Genomic DNA, 25576 nt, shown 5'->3' on the forward strand with positions numbered 1-25576 from the left:
CAGCCATGGACAGAGGCAGAAAGAGATGCGCTTAGCGTGAAATGGTAGCGCCCTCCGAGGGGGAGCAGGGGGACCCCAGAGCAGGACACAGAAGGCTTTGGGGCGGCGTCCAGTTTCCTGGCATAGGTAATGGTGACACCTTGGTTCATTTTATTCTTGTTCTTTAAATTGTGTGTGTTTTCATGAAAAATATTCTGCTTTGAAAATAACAGGTATGTGTAAAGGAAAGAAAGCAAGCCAAGTCTGCCCAAGTAACTTTATTTGTGTCTTCTCAAACATTTCAGATCAAATAATGCCATTTTCTAATCTTGAAACCAGCAAGATTAGAAAGAGAATGAGGCCATCCTTTCACTCAGACTCTCCCAGTTACTCAAGATTGTATTCAGGAACAAAGTCAAGCCTGGCCTCACTTCTTAATTAGAATAAACTAGAATCAGGTCCATTGCATAACTGCTAATTGTTTTGCACCAGGGAGCCACAAAGGAAGCTAAAACTAACCTTTCTAAGTTATCCTAAGTTTTTACTATCTAACCAGCACTTCTGATTTTTTTTTTCCTTAAAACTCCAAAGTACAGGTGTTGTATGTCTGCTGCATCTGAAAGGCTGCCCCGGAAATCAGAGCCTATCAAGTGGGAATGTCTGGGCAGTCACCCCCATCTTGCACGCAGATAGCAAAGGGCTCCTGGTGGGTGTCAGACACACGGTACCGCAACAGCAGTCCCGAGGTCTGAGATTCTGAATGTCAGCAGGTGGCTGGCGAGTATTCACCAAAGCCACTCAGGAACCGGCCATGCGGAATGGCTGGGTTTCTTACTGAACAGGAAATGCTTCCTCTTTGGCCTGGACTGTTTTGCTAAAATTGTTAGTGGGTTGTGGGGCAGGCCAGTGTATGGGACTTTTTTTTTTTGAGGGGGGGATGGAGTCTCCCTCTGTTGCCCAGGCTGGAGTGCAGTGGCGCAATCTTGGCTCACCGCAACCTCCACTTCTTGGGTTCAAGCGATTCTCCTGCCTCAGCGTCCCTAGTAGCTGAGATTACAGGCATGCGCCAACAAGACTGGCTAAGTTTTGTATTTTTAGTAGAGACGAGGTTTCACCATGTTGGGCAGGCTGGTCTCAAACTCCTGACCTTAGGTGATCCACCTGCCTCGGCCTCCCAAAGTGCTGGGATTACAGGCGTGAGCCACCGTGCCCGGCCGGGAAACATTTACCAGGGACAATAAAGGCTCAGAAGAACCTTTTGGGGAAACTTTGTGAGGAGCACAATTCCAGAGGGCCCACAGCAGCCACAGCCTCCTGGCGTGACACCAGGCACACTGCCAGCTTCAGAGGCTGCTGGGCACAGGCAGGCACAGCCAGTCTGGAAGAGCAGCCCGTCTTAAATCTTTGGTTTCTTTCCAACCAGGAGCAAACATTGGTAGAAAGAGCCAGGGCATATTTACTCTTTACACCCAGAATTTTCATCCATTATTAAACCATTTGGCTTGCACAGTGCTCTCTGATAATGTGGTCCATAAAAACCACCATTAAAGCTGCCCTTTCACCTGATCTGGGTGGGGCTAAACGAGGAAATGAGAAGTTTCCTGTATGCTTCAAAATATAAATCAATGCCAGGAAATTCTGAAAATGGATGCTGCCTGTTAAATGTGAGATCACTAAGGGAGCTTCTGCAAAACCCACCCGGCAGCATGAGGAACGGTGTCTATAGTGTGCTCCAAACGGCCACGGCCCCGCTCCTTACAGATCAAAGTTCGAGCTGCATATTCTCATATTTCAAACAAAACTAAGTTACAGACATCATCTACATGGGCATGGATACACACTAAACAAGGACGTAGTACACAATTGAGGGGTGCCCCGGGGAGCGGGGCAGGAATGCCTTCCGGGAAGAATCCTCTGGTTGCCGGAGCCCTCACGCTTCAGAGGAAACCAGCGATCCATCGTGGCTTCGAGACAAAAGACAGACATCCGAGATGCAGTTTACACTATTCTGGCTTAAAAGGACAAGATGTTCAATAAATATAGAGAACTCAGTGTGAAGAAAAGACAAAGACAAATCTGGACCACGTGTACAGACTTCAGGGCCTGCATCAGAGGAATCCTGCCGGAGTCCAGGAACGGCCCCTCCTCCACGGATGGCCAGCTTCCTCCTGACTGTCCCCCAAGCCCGGCTGTGTTAAGCACTTCGCGTCGATATAAAGCATTGGTATTTGACATTTTAACAGTAACAAACTTGCCAGTGCTTTACACACTGCCAGCTTCCAGAGCTTATCATCTGTGCTCCCAGAACAGATGCCAAGGTCATGTTCCCAGCTGGATTGTCTTAGCCTCGCCGCCGTGATGAGGCAGGTGTGGAGGCCCCAGCAGCCTTCCCGGCGCTGTCGTGGAGGCCCCTCCCGCGGATCACCTGAAGCAGGGCCACGTTGCATTGCAGTTGCACAGTATTGTAAGGATGAAGCAGCGATGTCCTAACCGTAAACGAAGAGGAAGGTGAAATGAAGGCAAAGAGAATCAACCACTTCCCAAAACTTGGCCACAAACCGTTACAGAATAAGTCCTGCAAAGTGGATCAAAGTGACCCACTGCTACCTCAGGCCCAGATGGTGTGACCTGCGTGGAAATCATATAATGTCCCTAACATTATTGCAATAGAGCCACTAACGGGCCATTTTCTAAACTACACTGTTGACATTGTTAAAACCTAAGAGGCCAGTGCCCCCAAGTGAGCAGCTGCATCTGCTAAGAGTAAGCGGCATGGGCTGCAACCCGCAGATGCGTACAGAACTGAAAATGCCAAATATGTACACAAAATTGTTGACAAAAGGGTTTTCTTCTAAAATCAAGATTTAACTATCAAAAATAAATTTCTACATTTAAATGTATATATCAACATAATTGGTCTGTAATAATTATCTTAAATAGTTTTCACACTTTCCCAGTTCGAGAGCAAGATGCCGGCTTCTCAGCTGTGTGAGTCTGGCTTCGGATTCTCTTCAATTCCTCGTGCAAAGAGTCGAACCAGCTGGCAGTGGACTCTGCAGAGACAAGCGGCCACGTGTAAACCCCACGTGTCCCTCACTCAAAGCTGGCTCTGAGCCCCGCTCCTGGACAAGGGCTGCAGTGGGGGTCCACCCCCCATGGAACGGTCAGATGTCACCGTGGGCTGTAGGAGTCCAGCCCACAATGATGGGTCCTGGGCGTGGAATAATTCACTTAGACTCCCAGGATGCCGAGTTTGTAAAGGGGTTGCCAATGGCCAGGTGGGAAATCTGGGCATCAGTAGACCTGACTGGGACTCCAGCGCCCCCATGGAAAGCAGAGCGCCTGCTCCAGTGTGTGCCCACTCCACCCACTCCACCCACCTACCCACCTCCATTTTCTCAGCAGTACTGAGCGTGCAGGGCCTGCGAGGAGTCTGTGCGGGGCGACTCCATGTATGTAAGAGATGTGTGAGGAATGCTCAGATGAGAAAGACAGGTGGCCCAACGCCAGCAAGAGCCTTCGGGCTTGAGGAGCAAGTTGGGGGTCCCTGGAGGTCCCCTGCCCAGGGGCTCAGTGGCCACAGTGAGTCCCTGGGTGAGTGCCATCTTCCCACACAGGACAGCTCTGTTTATTTCATTTATTAATGATATCACAGCCTCCTCAGACGTATTTCAGTAACCTAAACCCCTTCATTAAGTGACAGGCTGGGGTAGGGCACGGTAACTCACGCCTGTAATCCCAGCACTTTGGGAGGTCCAGGCGGGCGGATCACCGGAGGTCAGGAGTTTGAGACCAGCCTGGCCAACATGGTGAAACCCCGTCTTTACTAAAAATATAAAAATTAGCCAGGTGTGGTGGCAGGCGCCTGCTACTTGGGAGGCTGAGGCAGGAGAATCGCTTGAACCTGGGAGGCAGAGGTTGCAGTGAGCCGAGACCTCGCCATTGCACTCCAGCCTGGGCAACAAGAGCAAAACTCTGTCTCAAAAAATAAAAAAATATAAATAAATAAGTGACAGGCTGTTTCCATGGAGCTGAGCTCACACACACACAAATTATATTTTTAAAAGTGGCGTGCTGCTCAAGGCATAGCCATATTTATCAAGATAGGACGTATTTCAAGAATGCCTGTCCTGATTTTCAAATTATTCTATTTCTTTAATAAATACATACACCAATATTAAAAATAATCCCACTTCTCAAACTTGTAAAATGAGTTGACAGAGGACAGTCCCTGTGCACGGCTGCCTGGGGTGGCGGGTGTTCCTGGGACCTTCTGACGGCCTCTTGCCATCACGGCCCTAACAGAAAGAAAGGGGACGCGCGGCCCTGGGCCTGGGGAGGGGCAGAGACCTCCTTCTCCCTTAGGCTTTTTCGGATGCGAATGGGAGAAGCTTTCTTAGAGCCGCAGCTGGCTGGCTGAGGAGTCACTGAAAGTGGGGAGCTGTCCACAGAGATGCGTGCATCCTCTTACGTGCTGTGACTTTAAAGCACCCAAGGGCCATCTGACACCCAGCTTTCGTTGCAGACAGGCGTGGGCCTGCTGACCAGCCTGCCATTGCTCTCACGCCAGCCACACTGTTACCGAGTGTCAAGCTGTAGTAGTCAAGTGTCAAGCTTCCTTGAAGTAGACCGAGCTCTTACCAACATCTGCCAAGAGTTCAGAATCCGCCTAGAGCTTTACAGTTCCCCAATCTCATGTAATTTGCATGCCCACACCTAATTCAATGGCCTTTTGAAAAAATCAGCTTGCTTGCTTGTTACTGTGTCTTTCCATGGAGGAACAATTTTCTTTGCACTCAAATTCCATCTGGTTATGTGATACATTACAGATTTCCAAATACAATGGGCCCCAGTGGGTGTGGGGAGGACACCACTTCCCACCCTCCACCCAGCCAGCCAGAGGAGGGGCGTGGCACCTGCCCCAGGGAGACCGAACATCCGTGTCTGGCCACACCTGCCTCCCCACGTCCCCTAGGCTGTGTGGCCTCCAGCACGGGGCGTCCCTCTGGGGCTCCTCCCCTCCTTCCCATCCTCGGGGTGCCCTTCCCAGCCCTGCTGCCTCCTGCCCCTCCCTGCACGGAGCACCTGCACTTGGTGATTGACCGTGGCCCTTGAGGCCAATGGTTCCCTGGTGGATTCAGTGGACAAAGGACTGCCCATAAAGGCAGTTTCCTTTGTTTGCCTTTTGAAATTTGAGACGGAGTCTCGCTCTTTCACCAAGGCTGGAGCACAGTGGCACGGTCTCGGCTCACTGCAACTTCTGCCTCCCGGGTTCAAGCGATTCTCCTGCCTCAGCCTCCGGGGTAGCTGGCATTACAGGCATGCACCATCACACCCGGCTACTTTTTTTTGTATTTTTAGTGGAGACGGGGTTTCACCATGTTGGCCAGGCTGGTCTTGAACTCCTGATCTCAAGTGATCTGCCCGCCTTGGCCTCCCACCTTTTGAATTATTTAGGAGAAGAGAGAGAGAATGCCAGGGCAAAGAGCCCAATGCCAGCCTGGAGCACAGGGTGTGGAAGAGGAAAAGAATGAAATGGAGGAGCTTCAAACACCCATGAAAATTATCTGCAAAACAAAATGCTGAGGACTCGGCACCCTGGCATCTTTCCAGAATGTGGGTAACGGCATCTCATTCGATATTTGACATAGGGAGAGAAAAGTGCATTTATAAAACATTCTTACGTTTTGTGCTTATAAAGCCCCAGGGAACCCCCCACCCTGGGTGGGGCAGCTTGTGACAGACACCTCAGGGCTCAAGGGGCTGATGCTGGTGGCTGGAGGATCCCTGCACGCACCTGACCTCGATGGCGGGGCTGTGCAGGACCTCCCCGTCGCAGTTCCAGGAGCTGTTGGAGACAGTGCAGCAGCAGGAGGGGTGGCTGCTGCAGATGTGCCCAAAGCGCTTCTTCCCCCCCTCCTTGAGGTCACTATCCTCCTCCTCCATGTGCTTCGACGTAAACTGGAATTTCTTGACGCGATAAACTTCAACAAAAGTGAAGTCAAACTACCAAGAAACAGTGAGAGGGACCATTCAGCTCTAAACGTCGTCGTCCGGGTGGAGCAGCAGAACACCCCAGGCCAACAGCGAGCTCTCTCAGGCCTTGATGCACACACGGCCCTTCTCGGAGGATGCAACTGCTTGTGCAGGTCCCTGGAGTTCCCTTTCCAGCTGAACTGACAGCTCAGAGACGAAGGGAAACCTGGCACCCACCTTCCCCGGCGCCCACCTTCCGCGGCACTTGTCAAAATGACTTCTAATGCTTTTAGAAACCACAGCTTATCTACAATGACGAACGCTTTTTACAGCATTCTGATAGATAATTAGCAGTGATTATTAGAATTTTGTATTCTCTTTTTAACAAGCACTACTTAAAAAGCCACATAAAAATAGCATTAGACTAGATCTTAAATAGAACTTAAGTAAAAAAAGAAATGTGACTAAATTTGGAGACTGTGACCAAAAGTTCCGCTTCCCGCAACATGACTAGACTCGGGTCTTCCTCTGTGTAGGCTACAGAAAGATGTGGTAGAAGGGCCCGAACAGAACCCATTTCTGGGAGCCTAAAGAGTCTATTTTCAGTGGCCTGCAAGGGCCACTTACATCTTTACTGTATCGCTTTGTTCTGTTTTTAAATAGGAAGAGAAACAACAGGTAAGAAGTTGTATTATAAAGATTCATACCTCTTAGTTTCTGTGCTCAAATATATGTGTGTGTATATGTATGTATATATATGTGTGTGTATATACACATATACACACATATATACATATATACACACATATATATACATATATACACATACACACACACACACACACATATATTTGAGATGGAGTCTCACTCTGTCACCCAGGCTGGAATGCAGTGGCGTGATCTCAGCTCACTGTAGCCTCCACCTCCTGGGTTCAAGCGATTCTCATGCTTCAGCCTCCCGAGTAGCTGGGATTACAGGCGTGCGCCACCACACCCGGCTCATTTTTGTATTTTTAGTAGAGATGAGGTTTCACCATGTTGCCCAGGCTGGTCTCAAACTCCTGACCTCAGGTGATCTGCCTGCCTCAGCCTCCCAAAGTGCTGGGATTACAGGCGTCAGCCACCACCGCACCTGGCCTCAAAAATTTATCATTTTAAATGAAATTTTACAAGGAGTAGTTGTAACCAGGAGTTTAAAGTTTGTGAAATTAAAAAAAAAAAAATTGCCCTTCCTTCCCTTGAATTAAATAATGAATTCCTACAACACATAAACCAGGGACTGCTGGAACATAAATTACTCGCCAATGGAGGTTCCATGCAAAAGCACCCCACTTACCTGGTCCTGCTGGTTGGTGTGCCTGATAAGAAATCTCAGAAAATTGAACCTGGAGCATTTCCGGATGAGGATGAGGTCAGAAGACCCATCTCCCAAGTGGGCAGCCGGGGAGAGACCCCTGGGGCTCCGGCGACAAGCACAGGACATGTTTGTGGCATTGATGGCCAGAAACTTCCCACAGACGACTTGCCACTCCTCCACGTCCTCTGAAGCAGAAAGAACCACGGAGATGTCACAGTTGCAATGGTGCCGGGCAGCGCCCTGCACTGGGATGGTGGGAGGCCATCTGGGCTCTCACCTGCTCATGCATTTAGCAGACGCTTCATGCAATCGACTCTTCAGCTCAACACCAAAAACATCCACCACGGAACTGTCCGCTCCCCGCAGGAAGTGGTACCCAAAGGATCACCTCCCGGAAGGCAGGACTGTTGTCCCTCTCCTCACTTGGTGACTTTTGGACAATTTACAACAAGGGTCAGCAAACCACGGCTGTGTATCAGATCCGGCCCACCGCCCGTCTGTGTGTGGCCTGAGAGCTAAGAATGCTTTTCACGTTTTTAAATCCTTCAAAAAGGTCTGGCACGGTGGCTCACGCCTGTAATCCCAGCACTTTGGGAGACTGAGGCGGGCAGGTCACCTGAGGTCAGGAGTTCGAGACCAGCCTGGCCAACATGGTGAAAACCCGTCTCTACTAAAAATACAAAAATTAGCCAGGCGTGGCGGCGCATGCCTATAATCCCAGCTACTCGGGAAGCTGAGGCAGGAGAACTGCTTGAACCCGGAAGGCGGAGGTTGCAGTGAGCTGAGATTACGCCATTGCACTCCAGACTGGGCAACAAGAGTAAAACTCTGTCTTAAAAAAACAAACCAGCCAGGTATGGTGGCAGGCGCCTGTAATCCCAGCTACTCAGGAGGCTAAGGAAGGAGAATCGCTTGAACCCAGAAGGTGGAGTTTGCAGTGAGCCGAGATCGCGCCACTGCAATCCAGCCTGGGTGATGGAACAAGACTCTGTCCCAATAAATAAATAAATATTGACTGGGCATGGTGGCTCACACCTGTGGTCCCAGCACTTTAGGAGGCTGAGGCAGTCAGATCACCCGAGGTCAGGAGTTCGAGACCAGCCTGGCCAACATGGTGAAACCCAATCTCTACTAAAAATACAAAGATTAGCCAGGCATGGTGGCACATGCCTGTAGTCCCGGCTACTAGGGAGGCTGAGGCAGGAGAACTGCTTGAACTCGGGAGGCGGAGGTTGCTGTGAGCTGATATTGTGCCCCTGCTGCACTCTAGCCTGGGCGACAAGAGTGAAACTCCATCCAAAAAAAAAAAAAAAAGAAGAGAAAGAGAAAAAAATCAAAAATCAAAAGAATAATATTTTGTGACATGTGGAAATTCTATGAAACTTAAATTTCAGTGTCCATAAATAAAGTTTCATCGGCAGATGGCCACACCCACTCACTGTACACTGCCTAGGCTGCCTCTGCTGGACAGAGACTGTGTGGTTGCCAGGGCCTGAGGTGGTCACCAGCAAGCCCTCAGTGGGACGTCTGCTGCCCCCATTCTAGAGCACCTGGGACAGGAGTCCAGACTCGGCACCACAACAACATTTCAGAAAGGGCAACGGGGCCTTTCACAAAACCTGCTGCTTCACACAGCCACACACGGCAAGTAACAGTGACTTGATGCTGCCTGGGGCTAAGGAGAAATGGATTCCTGGTGCCAGACAGGAAAAAGGAAAAGCAAAGGTGGGCAGGGAGAAGGGGCAGTGCCCTGAGAGAGGACAGAAACCAACACTCCAGCACACACAGTGACAACACCCAGCCTGTGTCTTAGGAATTACCCGCAGCTTCCAAACCATACAGCGCTTTCTTCTGCTCCTCCTCCAGCTGCTGCCTGCTTTGCCTGCAAACAAAGCATCTGAAAGACAAGAATATCATCACCTTTTAAATATGGAGCTGCAGGTGCAGTGCGTATGCTTGGCACATATAGATGTATTTACATTCTTTTCACATACGAAAAAGTTCCATTTCAAAGGCTTAACAAAATATTTTTTGGCATATTAATTAGAGGTTTCAGAATGAGACCTACTGTTAAAATGACACATTCAGAATGTCCTTCTCTAAAAGGTTTGGACATGAAGAGAAGCACAGCATGAGGACGCTGAGGTGCCACCTGGAGACGGTTTCTTCTGCCTGGCCCTGCAGCTAACATAGCCTGGCTGGGAGAAATGACCGAGGCACTGGTTCCCCCAGCGGACTCCTGGGGTGAGGACTCATTTACTTTCAGATGACAAATCACACAGGGCTTATCTGTTACAGTCAATAACAAGCAAATAACTCAGAACCATCAGCTTAGAACTTAAGTCATTCATCTAGCACATCTTTCTGATCTTGGGGGCTGCTGGATTCACACTGTCAAACAGGACGCTGTTTTTGCACTGGTGGAAATCGCTCATCAGCAGCCGAGCTCTTTAATGCACTGACGCAAACGGCATCTGCCTCTACGTATTCTGATTTTATGGTCTCAAATTCTTCACTTAAAAAAGGAAAGGAGCTAGAAGGAGGTTCTGAAGTCTGTGCGACTTAAAAGGAAAGGACGTGAGTGTCCTTCACAAAGGCGCAGCTGTCTCCACAGCCCTGTGTCCTCAGCCCCAGGCAGAGCAGACAGAGGATGACCATTCAGGCACCCTCCATGGTCCCTAGGGAGGTCATGCGGCCTGGGACAACTACGTTTAGATTTATTTAAGGTTCTATTTACACTGGTCAGATATTACTGAATACACTGTGTGGGGGTGAGGGCGGGGATACACCAGGTGAAAGGAGTCCCTGCTTGTTCATTCACGTAGCCACCATTGCAGAGCCTGCAGTGGCCAAACTGGGGTACCAAATGTAAGGGGAGAGCACAGCGTTTCCAGCTGTGTTGACTCCACTCAGCCTCCCCTCCCCGGTGGGGCACCTCTTTCCCTTTGCATCCCCTCTCCCTGGGCAGCTGCCCTGGCTCTGCCCCCCAACCCCTGGCACCAGCCCTTGTTGCCAGCCCGAGCCTTCTTGCTGAGGGTCCCTGCCTTCCTGTGGGATTGAGGGCGTGCCTGGCCTGGGCTCTGCTAACTTTAGAGTGGGCTCCTGCCTTGGAGCATGGGGCTAACATGGGTGAGGGTCTCAGCCAGGGGTGTGGACAGGAGGGTCACTGCTGAGAGCGCACACTCCAGCCAGCTCTACCAATGGTCCTGCCACCAGTGCCCTGCGCACGCACGGTCACTGATAAGGTGTCTGCCATCCTTTCCTGCCTGCATTTCTCCTCCATCAGGCCCCCGCAGGGGGTAAAGGGAACCCCGGCAGGGACAGACCCTGTGCTCAGCCCCTACTCCAACAGTGGGTGTGGGACCCTCCCCCAGAGTCCTCATCCCTGGCACAGGAGCGGCTGCCCGCGCAGGCCATGGGGACAGAGATGGGGACGGCAAGCCCCATGCACGCCTAGGCCATCGTGAGCATCACACGCATCGTGTCTCTGGGCACGCTACGTCCAGCACCTTCCACCACATTTGGAAAATACTTCTGCATTCACCTTCCTAACCGTCCTGCTTTATTTCCCGTCATTTGCAAAAGAAACACACAAAGCAATGCACTTACCCTGCCCGGCAGGGCTTCCTATCCCTTGGAGATCCCACCGTGTGTTGTGCAGGGAGGAAGGACACTGTCCCTTCATAGCAGTGGTGGGAGAGAAAGGTCTTTAAACCTGGGAACAGAGTGCAGTGAAGAAAAAACATCCACAAGGGTCATTGCTTGGTTAGGATGCTGTGCTGGGCAGCTTCAGAAACGTCGCTGAGAGCGCATCTGCCTAAACCATCTGCAGGAGGGAGAGGCCGGGCCTGCTTCAGGCAATGTCACCATTGAAGGCAGTGGCAGGGTCTCTGCCCTCCCTCAGGACAACAGCACGTCTAGTCGTAGTGCTGGCGCCTTCTGACACCCAGTGATGCTGGGACAGCCAGGGCTCTGGCCACTCTCGACGCCGGCAAAGTGGGGCCTTTGTCATCAGCCACCCCTCGTAACCTTGATGACGTGGCCTGTGGGCTCCAGTGGCTCAGGGTCATCCCCTCCACCCCTTCATGAGGGTCGGCGATGCCCCCGCCTGCCCCAGGGCTTGGCCCCCACTGGGATCAGCCACAGCCCCTGTGACGGCCTGAACAGCTCAGGACAGAGGCCAGGGCTGCTGCCACACAAAGTCTGGGGCCGCCCTCCAGGCAAACGTGTGTGCTGTCCATGGGGCTGCCTGCAGCCTGGCACCCGGGGCTGTCTGGGAAACACCACCCAGCAGGACAGCAGGGACTGGGCAGGAGGCAGGAGGGGGGCCCCAGGGTGCCGTGGGCCACACCAGGAGCCAGGCCATGTCCTGTGAGTCTCAGGGCGACATCACTCCTCCGTGTCTGATGCTGGGGCTGCTGCTGCCCTGTATGACATCTGGTGTGGCAGTGACGACCTGCAGGGCCATCACACACAACCTTACCCCCGACACACAGAGGCCTCACATCCTCGTCCGCAGATGGCAAGCCCGCAGCCAAGTGTGCACTGCCCAGGGGTGGGGGAAGCTGCCGGCAAGAGCAGTCTGGCTCCCAGGACATCTGTGTGCCTGAAAGTCAGCTCCCGACTGTCCCCAGCACAGCCCTGTCTGTGGGTCTTGCACCTGGCACGGGCCAGGCGCCTGGAATGCACTCAGTGAACGGGCCCTTCCAGGTGGCTGCAGCTCCGTCTCCCTGCATGGTGGCTCTGGCCTCTGTCCCTGCTCCTCCCACGGGGGTCCTACGAGGACGTCGTGTCCACGGCCCTGGGAGGAGGCCGACCCACTGGTCAGCAGCCTTCCAAGCCGGCTCCTCACTCAAGTGCAGGCGGCTGGGGGGCAGCTGCCTCATCTCCCAGATGAAGCCTCCAGGGTGGCACCTCACCGACTTCTGATGTCCCGGTTTCTGTCTGCCCCTAGATGGGCCCCCAGATGTCCTACCGGCACCTAAAACTCCATGTGTCTCAACAGAGTGTGTCATTTCCACACGCTCATTCCTCTTCCATACCCTCTGTGCTGCTCCAGAACAACCGGACGCTTTCTGCCCCACAGCCACAGAACCCAGACCCACTTTCCCGAGAGCATCTCAGGCCCCGGGGCCAGGATGGGCATCCAGAGACCCGGAGGGCGTCTCCTGCCTCGGGGCTGTCATCCTGGTGGAAGGGACAGAGCTGCAGCCACTGCCTGCGGTGATGGGCTGAGGGCAAAGGGAGGGCCAGGCATGCAGGGGGCTGCCCACCACCCCACCCCAGCAGGCAGGGACAGGGAGGGGGCGTCCCAGGGGCCTTGCTAGGCAGAGCCACACTGGGCTCAACAACGGGCAGTCGGGTGAATGGCACAACCCACACTGCTTCCTAAAATTCTCGTGGCTTCTCTAATTTTCTCGGTATTCCCTTTCTTAATAAGCCTTAGATAAATACCTAACTTTGCCATTTCTTAGGTTTTAATTTTCAAGCCACACTAGTTTTTAATTTCTTTAAATCTTTTTAAGCTTTGTAAAGTTTGCCAAATCACTATTTCTTTCCCTCATAAGGGTTAAGATTTTAGTATCAGGAATTACTCGATTTAATTTGATACAGATTTATCTGAAAGCAAACTGTAAAGAGGCGGGAAAGTCGACTGGGCAGCGAGAATGGCACACCTCACGGTCTACATATTTTCTTCTTTCTGTCTTTTCTGTTTTTTGAGACAGGATCTGGCTCTGTCGCCCCAGCTGCAGTGCAGTGGCCCGATCTCTGCTCACTGCAGCCTCCACCTTCTGTGCTCAAGGGCTCCTCCTGCCTCAGCATCCCGAGTAACTGGTGTGCCCGGCTAATTTTGTTTTTAATTTCTGTGGAGATGGGGTCTCCCTATGTCGCCCAGGCTGAAATTCTACTTTTCCTTTTTTTTGAGACAGAGTCTCGCTCTGTCGCCCAGGCTGAAGTGCAGTGGTACGATCTCGGCTCACTGCAGCCTCTGCCTCCCGGGTTCAAGCAATTCTCCTGCCTCAGCCCCCTGAGGAGCTAGGACTATAGGCGTGCACCACCATGCCTGGCTTATTTTGTATTTTTAGTAGAGACAGGGTTTCACCATGTTGGCCAGGCTGATCTTGAACTCCTGACCTCAGGTGATCCACCTGCCTCGACCTCCCAAAGTGCTGGGATTACAGGCATGAGCCACTGCCCCTGGCCAATTCTATGTATTTTTAAAGTTCTCCTTTTCCAGCATTTAAAAGCTGGTGACATCGCACCCACTGCCTGACGCGTGCAGACTGCAACTCTTGTGTCTGAGCTGGAACCAGCCTTCATTTCTGGTTTATTCTAAGCTCTGTGTTCGGGTAACAGGTCACCGCCGCCTGGCCTGAGGCCTCAGCAGCAGCCCCGGGAGCCTGGAGGACCTGCATGTTCCGAGGCCCACCCAGACCTGCCGTGTTGGATGTTCTGGGGGGTCCCCGCAGCCTGGGTTCTACCAAGCCCTCCAGAGGATGCTGGTGCCCACCACAGTCTGAGGACCACTGGGCTCAAGGAAGAGTGAGGCAGGATGCGGGCAACCTCTTTGTGCCTGTTTTCTCCGCTATAAAGTGGGGCAGGAGCACCTGCTGGGGTGAGAAGAGCACTGTGGAGAATGAAAGCTTTTGGGCTTCGGGGAGTGCGGCGTGGCATTCGCTCACACTCCTCCTCCTCTGTACCCACTGCGGTCGAGCCACGGGAAGGCACGATCTTGCCTGTTTTGTTCATGGACACGTCCCTGCCTCAAAAACCAGGCCCGGCATAGAGCAGGGGCTCAACAAATACGTGCTGAGTGTATCTCACTTGTATGGCTAGCTACGGTGTAACCCCAGCAAAACCACGCAACCTTGTTGAATGAAGTAAAGGATACTTGTGCCTGAAGTTACGGATGAGCTTCCACACAGATATCCCAGGCTGAATTTCTGCACAAAGTTCTTGCCGCTTTGACTAATAAGCTCAGAGTGATTATAAAACTATTGTTTTACAGGCCAGGCGTGGTTGCTCAAGGTTGTAATCCCAGCACTTTGGGAGGCAGAGGTGGGCAGATTGCTTGAGCTCGGGAGTTTGAGACCAGCCTGGGCAACAGGGCAAAACGCTTTCTCTACAAAAATATACAAAAAAAAAAAAAAAAAATTAGCTGGTCATGGTGGCATGTGCCTGAGTCCCAGCTACTCGGGAGGCTGAGGTGGGAGGATCACTCGAGCCCGGGAGGCCAAGCCTGTAGTGAACCATAATCGTGCCACTGCACTCCAGCCTGAGTGACACAGGAAGACTATGTCTCAAAAATATTTTTAAAAATATATTTAAAAAACTATTTTTTTTTCCAATTAATACTTCCTCTTGAACTGTTTGGGGTGGCCTCTGTCACCTGCCTACCAGATGTGAGAGGCTGGTGGCCTGGCGTCTCGGGGTTCCAGCACCTGGGGTTCTGGAGTGAACTGCGTCCATCATGGTATCTACTGTGGCTTACGCTTGGGTCCGGGGGCAGGATCTGGTTTAGAGCAATCCAGGTTCCAGTCCAGACCCTGCCACGTTCTGGCCATGGCACATTTCATGAGGCCCTTAGCTTCCCGTCTGTGAGCAGGTGGGGGCCCACCTCTGACGGCGCTCAGTGGATTCAGTCAGGTAACGTCTGTGAAGGCAGTCGGGGCACGACCAGCGGGGAGGAGTCTGCATTATTCTGAGTTACCTGAAAAGTCGTATCTGGCAAGACCCAACCACCGTTTCTTCTCACTGTCCTTGATGATGTCCCCGTAGAAGCCGTAGCCCAGCAGGGACACGGAGTAGCGGAGGAGTGTGCTGTTGTGGTGGACCGAGGACACATCCATGGCCAGCGAGTCCCCTGTGGGAGAGAATGGCCATGAGGGAAGGCAGCCCCCCTCCAGCCCCACCCCATCCACTCCATCCCCTTCAATAGCACTTTGCAAACGTGGGAGTTACTTTTGAAAAGTATGAAACAAACAGAACGCATTCAATGCAAGGATTCTCTCTCTTGGGGTGTTGAATGCCATATTTTTTATTCAAATGACTGAACTTCACTCAAATTTCTAAAACAGGCTTGGGGAGCTATCCGGTGGGGGATTAAACAAGAGCGTATCCGTGAGGCTCATGAAATGTCTTTAACTGAAAGGATGGTGGTTTTAGAATGAAGAAAAAGTACATGGCATTTTAAAATACAAAATCAAGCCGAGTGCAGTGGTTCACGCCTGTAATCCCAGCACCTGGGGAGGCCGAGGCGGGCAGATCATCTGAGGTCAGGAGTTTGAGACCAGGCTGGCCAGAATGGTGAAACCTTGTCTCTACTAAACATATAAAAATTAGCCAGGCATGGTGGCGTGTGCCTGAAATGCCAGCTAGTGGCGAGGCTGAGGCAGGAGAATCGCTTGAACCCGGGAGGCAGAGGTTGCGGTGAGCCGAGATCACACCACTGTACTCCAGCCTGGGCCAGAGTGAGACTCTGTTTCAAAAAAAATAAAATAGGCCAGGTGCGGGTGGCTCACGCCTGTAACCCCAGCACTTTGGGAGGCTGAGGTGGGTGGATCACCTGAGGTCAGGAGTTCGAGACCAGCTTGGCCAACATGGTGAAACCCTATCTCTACTAAAAATACAAAATGAGCTGGGCGTGGTGGCAGGCGCCTGTAATCCCAGCTACTTGGGAGGCTGAGGCAGGAGAATCGCTTGAACCCGGGAGGCGGAGGTTGCAGTGAGCCGAGATCGCACCACTGTACTCTAGCCTGGGCAACAAGAGAGAAACTCTGTTTCAAAATAAAATAAAGTAAAATAGAATAAAATAAAATGCAAAATCAGAAGTAGGCCGGGCACAGTGGCTCACGCCTATAATCCCAGCACTTTGGGAGGGCAAGGTGAGAGGATCACTTGAGCCCAGGAGTTTGAGACGCAGGGAGAACCTGTCTCTACAAAAAACACAAAAATTAGCCAGGTATAGTGGTGCACTTCTGCAATCCCAGCTACTTAGAAGACTGAGGCGGGAGGATCGCTTGAGTTCTGGAGGTCGAGGCTGCAGTGAGTCAAGATCATGCCACTGCACTCCAGCCTGGGTGACAGAGTGGGACCCTGTCTCAAAGAAAAAAATATCTTGACCGGGTGCTGTGGCTTACGCCTGTAATCCCAACACTTTGGAAGGCCAAGGCGGGTGGATCATCTGAGGTCAGGAGTTCGAGACCAGCCTGACCAATATGGTGAAACCCCATCCCTACTAAAAGTACAAAATGAACTGGACGTGGTGGTGCGAGCCTGTAATCCCAGCTACTCGAGAGGCTGACGCAGGAGAATCGCTTGAACCTGGGAGGTGGAAAGTTGCGGTGAGCCAAGATAGCGCCACTGCACTCCAGCCTGGGCGACAACTGGGAAACTCCGTCTCCAAAAAAAAAAAATCCTAAGCGGCTATTTTAAAATATACAATTTCTGTGACTTCAGGTGAGGCACGGTAACCCTGTCTACTGGGATGAGGAACAGGCGAAGGCACAAAAGATCTGTCCGGCCGGAGCCCACCGTGCTGAGTGCCATGGGCAGCCCCTTCTGCTCTTCCTGACTGGGGCTCTGCGTCCTTGACTGAAGCCTGGAGGCCTCACAAAGGCATCCGTTCCACAGCTGGCAGCCCAGGCACAGCTGCCCGCGACCACTGCCACAGGCACCAGGGCGGGACGCCGGTGGCTTCCGAGCCTGGGGCAGCAGCCTCTGGAGGAGGAACTGAGCAAGAGTCAGGTGAGCCGAGTACGGGCATCGCGCATGCGGTGGATTCCGTGGGAAAGAACTCGGCCCACACTGGGCGTGCCCCCGGGAAGGCCGTCCTGACAACATGGCCTCGGAGCTGCGTGCTGAGTGGGATCACAGCGCAGCGAGCAGAGCAGGGGACACAGCGTGACCCACGTCCAGGACAGGACGGCAGCGGCTGGAACCCGCGACGGGGACCAGAGCGGGACAGGCCTGGGGCGCAGGAGGCCCGGCTGCCACCGTGCGCATGCGCAGAGGAGGGGCTTACCAACCACGATGTGCAGCGCCGAGGTTTCTGCGTCGCTGGTGCCCACGGTGGAGTAACACACGCAGTCCGTTGACCCTGTAAAGGGAAAAAGAAGGTCCCGAATATCATCAGAATAACTGAGAATTGTAATCGCCTTCCAATTCAGTGAGTGGTACCTCATTCCTTTCTTTCCGTGGCCCTGGAGTCGACACTAAGGAATAAATAGAATTTACCTACAAAATGAACGTGGAAAATACTAGCGTTGATTCCTCAAGAATATCGAGATTGGGCCGGGCGGTGGCTCACGCCTGTAATCCCAACACTTTGAGAGGCTAAGGTGGGCGGATGACTTGAGGTCAGGAGTTCGAGACCAGCCTGGCCAACATGGTGAAACTCCGACTCTACTAAAAATACAAAAATTAGCCAGGCGTGGTGGCATGCACCTGTAATACCAGCTCCTCAGGAGGCTGAAGCAGGAGAATCGCTTGATCCCGGGAGGCGAAGGCTGCAGTGAGTCAAGATCGCACCACTATCCAGCCTGGGCGACAGACTGAGACTTCGTCTCAAAAAAAAAAAAAAGGAGCCAAAAAGTTAAAAAAAAAAAAATATATATATATATATATATATGTGAACATTTAAGATTATAGGCATAACTATTTTTTTTTTTTTTTTTCCGAGACGGAGTCTTGCTCTGTCGCCCAGGCTGGAGTGCACTGGCGTAATCTTGGCTCACTGCAACCTCCGTCTCCCAGGTTCAAGCAATTCTCCTGCCTCAGCCTCCCAAGGAGCTGGGATTACAGGCACGCGCTACCACGTCCCGGCTAACTTTTGTATTCTTAGTAGAGACAGGGTTTCACCATGATGGCCAGGCTGGTCTCTAACTCTTGACCTCGTGATCCGCCCACCTTGGCCTCCCAAAGTGCTGGGATTAGGCGTGAGCCACCACACCTGGCTCTCGTAAACTTTTGAAGCGGCTGGATGCGGCGAAGGTCACACACCGCCATTACTTGAGATCTTAATACCAGGACAGGCAGCTCAGGTCCCTGCTTCAGCCCGATGTTCCCCGTGAATGGGGCCGGCTGCGGCTTATGCATCTTTTTATCCTGCGCTTCACTGGCTCAGATGAAAGGGAAGCTGCAGCTGCCCCAGCTGATCGCACGGCCTTCCCTCTGAGGACCAAGCTCAAAAGAATGATTTGCATCCACAATGGCCACCCATGCCTGTGGGAGTGGCTGTGCTGGCTCTCACATTCCCCACACAACTGAATACGGGAGTTCCTCATCCACCCGGCCAGCACTGCCGCCACCCGAATGCTCCCATTCACGTGAGAAGGACCGGGCTCCAGGGAGGTTGCTCCCAGGACACGCGCATCATCTCCTTGAGCCTCTCTGTGCCTAAGTCATTAGCAGGCAATGCTGGCTGAAGTTACGAGCAGCAGATGCAGTTACAGGCTAACACCTGATGAACGACCGAATGAATGACGATCTCTTCTTCCTATCGATTTGCTAATGCATCTATATTAATACGTATATGGAAGAGACTTGGAAGGTAAAACATGCTAGATCAGGTCTCAAAGCAGCCGGAACCATGCCCTTCAGATGCGCCAGTGACATCTGTCCCGGAGGCAGCCATCCACGGGAGGCAGCTCAACACCCTCCAGATCCCAGGACCCCAACCCCCACCTGCCCCTCCTGCCCCCAGCCAGCAAGACAAGCAGTGACCTCTGTACCTTCTAGCGGCTGGAACCCTGGAGCATGAGTGAGTTCAGGTACCTGCTGCCACCACTGGCCGTGTGCATCCAGGCGGCCTCCCACAGGGTCTGTGGCTGTCAGGTCTCACTCACAACTCTTGTGCCCCCAGGCTGGTCCCCAGGTTGCCATGGTGACCATTACAGGGCCACCCTTGGGTGCCTCCCTCACCCTTACTCCTCCATTCAAGGCGATGCTGCGGAGCAGAGACTCCACACAGCCCCCCACCAGCTACACCCCGGAGTCTCAGACCCCATGCAGCGCCCCTACCGTCCAAGCCACCAGCGTTCTCACCGGGGCCCACACGCTCTTAGGACCAAACGCAGAGACCGATATCGGAGCAGAGTCAGACGTCACCCCCTGACCCCTCCAAGACCTCCTGCTGCATGGCAGAGTGGAACTCGGCATCTCCCTCGGGCCCTGCCCTGCCCCTCCACCCCCACCCCCAGCCACACTGGCTTCCTTGTCCCGAACACCCCCAGCTCCTCCCACCTGCTACCCTCTGCACCAGCTGACTCCTGGCCTAGGCCCCTCACTTGTCACCTCTCAGGAAGGCCTCCTGGACACCCATGGAAAGGGGCCACAAAGAGACCCTCTCCCCAAACCCTCCCCCTAGTGGCATTTGCTACAATGCGCACCCACCCTGGGAAAGGCTTTTATGCCCACATTTGGTGGGGTGCCTGCCGTCCTCTCCTGGGGCAGAGGCCACAGCCAAAGCCTAGAGGAGGGCAGGGCACACAGCGGTACCCCTACTCTGACCACGGGGCAGGGCACACAGCGGTACCCCCACTCTGACCACGGGGCAGGCCACACAGCGGTACCCCCACCCTGACCACGGGGCAGGGCACACAGCGGTACCTCCACCCTGACCATGGTGAAGTGCAGCCTGCATCCCCACAAGCACTCCTGAGCCGCACGTCTCAGCTCCTGAGGTCGTTGTGGATTTTAAGAGCTGAGGGTTTTAGGGCTTAGCGCTGCCACTGGCAAATGGTGACAAAAGACAGGTTTCTTGCAAACAGGGTAAGAACCATACAGCATAGATGAGAATGAAGAAAAACAGAATTCATGGAATCCAGAACGTACCACATACAAAGTTAAAAGACCAACACCTAATTTGGAAAAGAGTTGCAAGACACAAAAACCAATGAAGGGCAAATAACATATGAACAATGTTATGGTCAATTAGAAAGTGACAGGCCAGGCATGGTGGCTCACGCCTATAATCCCAGCACTTTGGGAGGCTGAGGTGGGCAGATCACGAGGTCAGGAGTTCAAGACCAGCCTGGCCAACATGGTGAAACCCTGTCTCTACTAAAAATACAAAAATTAGCCGGGCACGGTGGCAGGCGCCTGTAATCCCAGCTACTGGGGAGGCTAAGGCAAGAGAATTGCTTGAACCTGGGAGGTGGAGGTTGTAGTGAGCTGAGATCATGCCACTGCACTCCAGCCTGGGTGACAGAGCAAGACGCCATCTCAAAAAAAAAAAAAAAAAAAAAGTGACAATGCCCTCTTGCTTCCCCATGAGAACATGGACTAAGCAAGGGAAAGGAAGTTTACAAAAGCACACAATGCAAACAGCAAGAGGACCTGTGAAAAGCAGTGTGGCTTCATGCGTAATGAAAGAAATACAAATAAAGAGAGTAAATAAAGATAGTGAATAAGGCAGCATACTCAGCCTATCAGATGGGATAAAAGTTAAACCACAGACAAACCTCCAGGCTGCGTCAGGCTCGGGGAAACTCCCCCTCCCAGCCCCATGGGTGGCCTTTATGGGAGAATTAAGTGGGCCCAGAGACTCCACATCAAGGGACGTCCACAAGAAAATCACGACCTGGAGCCTCTGAGAGCCACACGTGCACAGGGGCCAGGGTCCTTCACGAGTGTGGAAGATGCGGAGAGAGTACGGAAAGAAGGATGGGAGTGAGGGGCCTGGGGTGAAGACGGCACGAGATGGAGCCTTGATCTCAGGCACTTGTGGCCTTAGGGAGACACAGTGCAAGGCCACCAACTTTGGTTGTCTGGGTCATTCAAAGAATCGGAACGGGCTGGGTGCAGTGGCTCATGCCTGTAATCCCAGCACCTTGGGAGGCCAAGGCAGGCAGATCACTTGAGGTCAGGAGTTTGAGACCACCCTGGCCAACATAGCAAAACCCTGTCTCTACTAAAAATACAAAATTAGCCAGGCATGGTGGTACACACCTGTAGTCTCAGCTGCTCAGGAGGCTGAGGCAGGAGAATCGCTTAAGCCCAGCAGGCAGAGGTTGCAGTGAGCTGAGATCGCACCACTGCACTCCAGCCTGGATGACAGAGTGAGACTCTGTTTCAAACAAACCAATCAACCAACCCAAAGAACTGGAACGCCTCTTGAACCAGCGCCAGCCAGCAAGACAAGTGGTGGGTGACTGGCCAGGCATGGTGGTGCATGCCTGTAATCCCAGCACTTTGGGAGGCAGAGGCTGGTGGATCACTTGAGTCCAGGAGTTTGAGACCAGCCTGGGCAACATGGTGAAACTCCATCTCTACAAAAATATGAAAAAAAAATTAGCTGAGTGTGGTGGTGCATGCCTGTGGTCCCAGCTACTTGGGAGGCTGAGGCAAGAGGATCACTTGAGCCTGGGGCAGTCTAGGCTGCAGTGAGCCACGATCATACCACTGCACTCCAAACTAGGTGACAAAGTGAGACCCAGTCTCAAACAAAAAGACAAGCCGTGATCTCTGCACCTTCAGGGGCCGGGATCCTGGAGCGCATGGGTGCTGAGGGTGCGTGAACATAGAGCTCGACCTTGCACAGCTGTGCTCAGTCATTCAACAGATATCTAAGAGGGCCTTTGGGTGCCAGGGCTGGGTGCCCCATCGAGGACACACGAGTGAAAGCCAAGCTCTCTGCCTGCGGGGAAGACAGACATCAGCCAAGGCCCAGGGGCCCTCCCGAGCCGTCCGCTCCCGGCCAGCTCTTCCGCTCTCCCCACTCCTAACTGCCTGGCAGGAACCGAGAGGTCGGCAGCACACAGGAAGCCTGAGAAGGATGTGAGGAAATCCAGCAGAGGCTCCCCCGAGATCCAGCGGGATGTTTCTGTAATGCTTTGGTTTAACTGAGAGACTTGTTATTGGAAGGGGTGCTGAGAGCTTTTTCTCTATTGAGCTATTTCTAAAGAACCATTTCTCCCCTTAGTGTCTCCCAGCCAGGAGCAGGGCTGTTCTCATCAGACAGGACTCTTCTCAGGTGAGCGATATTCTAAAACTCATCAGGCGATATTATGAAAAGTTCCTCTCTATAAATAACTGCATCACGCCTTCCCTAAAAGCCAAAGGGAAGGGATCCTAACCAGATGATCATCCTTTCCTATATACTTAAAACCATAACCATGGTCAACTTCTTGCTAACAATTATTAGTAATTCACGAGATATTATGCTAACACAAATCCCCCAAAAATGAGTCTTGATACTGAAAACACCCGCAATGTCACCATCCATGGGTAACACTTTGCCTCACACTGTTATTCACAAGCTCTGTCATTAAGAAGGAGTAATGGCTTAAGTTTAAAGGATGACTCCTTCAAGTAAACACTGGCCCGCAATGTCACCTGTCGGAGGCAGGTTAGAGTCGAGAGCAGCACCCACAGAGAAGGTGGCTCAGGTCCTGTCCCTCGTGAGGGCTGGCCTTTCCCTTGCTTTAAGGCAAGGTGGGCTCTAAACCTCCAACTCTCGCTCCCATCCAGTGACCTGTGATCTCACCCCCAGTGCCTCCTGTCTTCATCCATAAAATGGGGATGACTGTGGTGCTCACGTCCCACAGCCGTGACGAGAGTGAAAGTGTGCACCATGCCGCCACCCTTGGGGCCAGACACAGGGCCGGAGAGGACAGAGGCACCTCGTCCCCTGCCAGGTAATTCGCAAAGCCCGCAACACACCACGCTCAGGCCCTCACCTTGACTTAGCTTAACACCGCGATTTTTCAAAGAACAAGATGCTTCCTAGAAGGATGTTGAATGGACCAACCTGAACCAGCACTTCAGGACACAGCCCAGCTGCTCCTGGGCTCGGCCAGGTCCTGCCCTTGGTTCCGCCCCCACCTTTCCCACTCAGTCTCCTCCCAACTCCCCACCCCGATTCCTGCCCACACCCACCCCTAACTCCCGGTTCCTTCAGGTCCAGAAGCCACCTCTTCCAGAACTACCACCTGCACCCCTGCCAACCTACCCACCTGCTCCCGGGCACCGGGGGTTCCCCACTCCAGGACTGCACCCCCGGCGGTGGGGTTCTCCTGCCTTGCGTGAAGCAGCCTTTGGGGGAGTCGGGCAACTCTTCTTTCCACGAGTATCTATTTCATTGGGGTCATACTCTCAATGATACCCCCCAAGAGTGGCCCTAATGTTAGGAAATCAGTAAGAACTAAACTGAGTATAATTGGGTTATTAAGTGTCCGAGGTGGCTGCTTGTGCAGAACAATTCCTAAGGATGGGAACGAAGAAAACAGAGAATGCCAGGCCGGCTCCGTACCCGCGGGAATGATTCCGATCCGGAGGCTACTGGGGACCAGCACGGCCCGGGGGTGGTTCTGGTCGACCCCGGCGCTCCTCTGTGTCCTCCCAATCAGACCGTGCAGCACCTCGCTGAACATGCCGTCTCCGCCGACACTGACGATGCTGCGGGAGGAACACAGCTGGTCAGGGCTCCTGCAGGTGCGGCTCTCTGAGCGCAGCAGGCCTGAGGCTTCCAGCTTCAGGAAGGGCAGCCTGCGCACCTGGCCCTTGGCAGGCATCTGGAAGTGTGGCTCCTGAAATGTCCCTAAGTGATAAGGTCATGCCTCTGTGCCGGTTGTCCTAGACCACGTGTACAAATAATGAGATTTATGGCAAATACCGGCTTTCCTTCTGTGAGTCTGGAATTTGGGTTGCTAGGCAGAGAATGCCTGCATGCCTGTACCCCAACAAAAACACTACACTCTGGGTCTCAGGACTCAAGTTTGCGGGGCAGGAACAGTAGACCTGTGCTGCTGCATTTGTGGGAGCAGAGAGGGTGCACTCCAGGTGACCCGCACTGCGGGAGAGGCACAGCAATCTGCGCGGGGACGTTTCTTCTTTGCTGAGCTGGCTGTGCAGCCTTGCTCTGTCCCGTCAGAAATCTCAGCCGAGAGCACGACTCTAGCTCAGGCAGCAAATCATCAGCCGCGTGGGTGGTCTTGAGGACCCAAGGCAAAAGCAAAGGGGATGGAATAAATGCTGGACAAAATGGGTCATGAGACAATCTAAGGAGAGGAGATGGAGAAAGGGGACAGTGGCTGAAGGGAGAAAGGACGGGTTGGTTTCAGGGTGTGCTGGCCTATGCCGTGGGTGACCCACAGGGAACCAACACTGAGGCGGCAGAATGAGAGCTGCAGGCATGGAGACAGACATGTCACTGCAGGCATGGAGACAGACATGTCACTGCAGGCATGGAGACAGACATGTCACTGCAGGCATGGAGATAGACATGTCACTGCAGCCCAGAGGGAAGGCAGAGGACAGGGCTCAGGTTTCCTGGACATCTCCATAGCCTACGGCAGCCCAAGAGCTCTCATCACCCGGGAAGAGAGGGTTGCAGGTGGAAGGTCCGCCCGTGGAGGAGCGGCGTGAGTCGACTAGGGGGTGCAGTCTGAGGGGCCTCCCTCAAGCATGACAGCATCAAGGTACCTGCCCATTCCCCACTGGGTCTGGCTGTGCAGGCGCGGCCAGTCTTCAGGGCTGGGATCTCTGCCCACCACCCACCGCGCAGGCCACCTGCTTCGGGCCTGGCTCCCGTGGGAAGGCTCTTTGCCCTTCCCCGTAGCCTACACCTTGCGCTGGGGCCGCCTTCCCAGTGGGGCTGTGGTTTCAAGGATAGGGCATCCTTGAATGTGCAGTGTAGCACCTGTGCGTCAGACAGACGGATCACTCAGACAGACAGCTCAGCCGCAGGAAGAGCAGCCCTCACTGGCCAGACCTCCCAGCCACCTGCAGGGCATGTCCCTGGGTTTGGGGAGAAGGCGTGCCCTCAGGAGGCGAGGCTGATCCCTTGGCTAGGGTGGGTGCAATAAGGTACCAGCCCCATTCCTGCTGAAAAGTGAAGATGATTGTCTTCCTGCCAAGCTGCTGTCAGGTGGAATTGGTGGGGAGAAGTACACGGAGGAGCTGCTGTCGGGTGGAGTTGGTGGGGAGAAGTACGTGGAGGAGCTGCTGTCGGGTGGAATTGGTGGGGAGAAGTACATGGAGGAGCTGCTGTCGGGTGGAATTGGTGGGGAGAAGTACATGGAGGAGCTGCTGTCGGGTGGAGTTGGTGGGGAGAAGTACATGGAGGAGCTGCTGTCGGGTGGAATTGGTGGGGAGAAGTACATGGAGGAGCTGCTGTCGGGTGGAATTGGTGGGGAGAAGTACGTGGAGGAGCTGCTGTCAGGTGGAACTGGTGGGGAGAAGTACATGGAGGAGCTGCTGTCCGGTGGAGTTGGTGGGGAGAAGTACATGGAGGAGCTGCCATCGGGTGGAATTGGTGGGGAG

The 25576-nt window shown here is 53.2% G+C and overlaps 1 protein-coding gene and 1 pseudogene across 4 annotated transcripts in view; both read right to left on the bottom strand.

The window, feature by feature from the left end:
* Positions 1-242: 242 nt before the first annotated feature.
* The window catches only part of CERK (ceramide kinase), a 57827-nt gene continuing 32493 nt past the window's right edge, over positions 243-25576 (bottom strand). For 2 of the 4 annotated variants that reach the window (XM_054543814.2, XM_063723118.1), the window contains 9 exons: positions 23565-23710; positions 17337-17411; positions 15024-15176; positions 10922-11027; positions 9133-9209; positions 7292-7497; positions 5777-5985; positions 2929-3032; positions 243-2465 (listed from right to left, as the gene is read on the bottom strand). In XM_054543814.2, coding sequence (XP_054399789.1) covers positions 2960-3032; positions 5777-5985; positions 7292-7497; positions 9133-9209; positions 10922-11027; positions 15024-15176; positions 17337-17411; positions 23565-23710 — 1045 coding nt within the window. In that variant the 3' untranslated portion in view covers positions 243-2465; positions 2929-2959. Of the gene's footprint in view, positions 3033-5776; positions 5986-7291; positions 7498-9132; positions 9210-10921; positions 11028-15023; positions 15177-17336; positions 17412-23564; positions 23711-25576 lie in introns of all 4 variants that reach the window. The other 2 variants (XM_063723117.1, XM_054543815.2) reach the window with 1 other exon arrangement.
* Positions 1748-2426, bottom strand: LOC103888991 (uncharacterized; annotated as a pseudogene).

This window comes from Pongo abelii, chromosome 23, assembly GCF_028885655.2.
Source record: "Pongo abelii isolate AG06213 chromosome 23, NHGRI_mPonAbe1-v2.0_pri, whole genome shotgun sequence".
NCBI lineage: Eukaryota > Metazoa > Chordata > Mammalia > Primates > Hominidae > Pongo > Pongo abelii.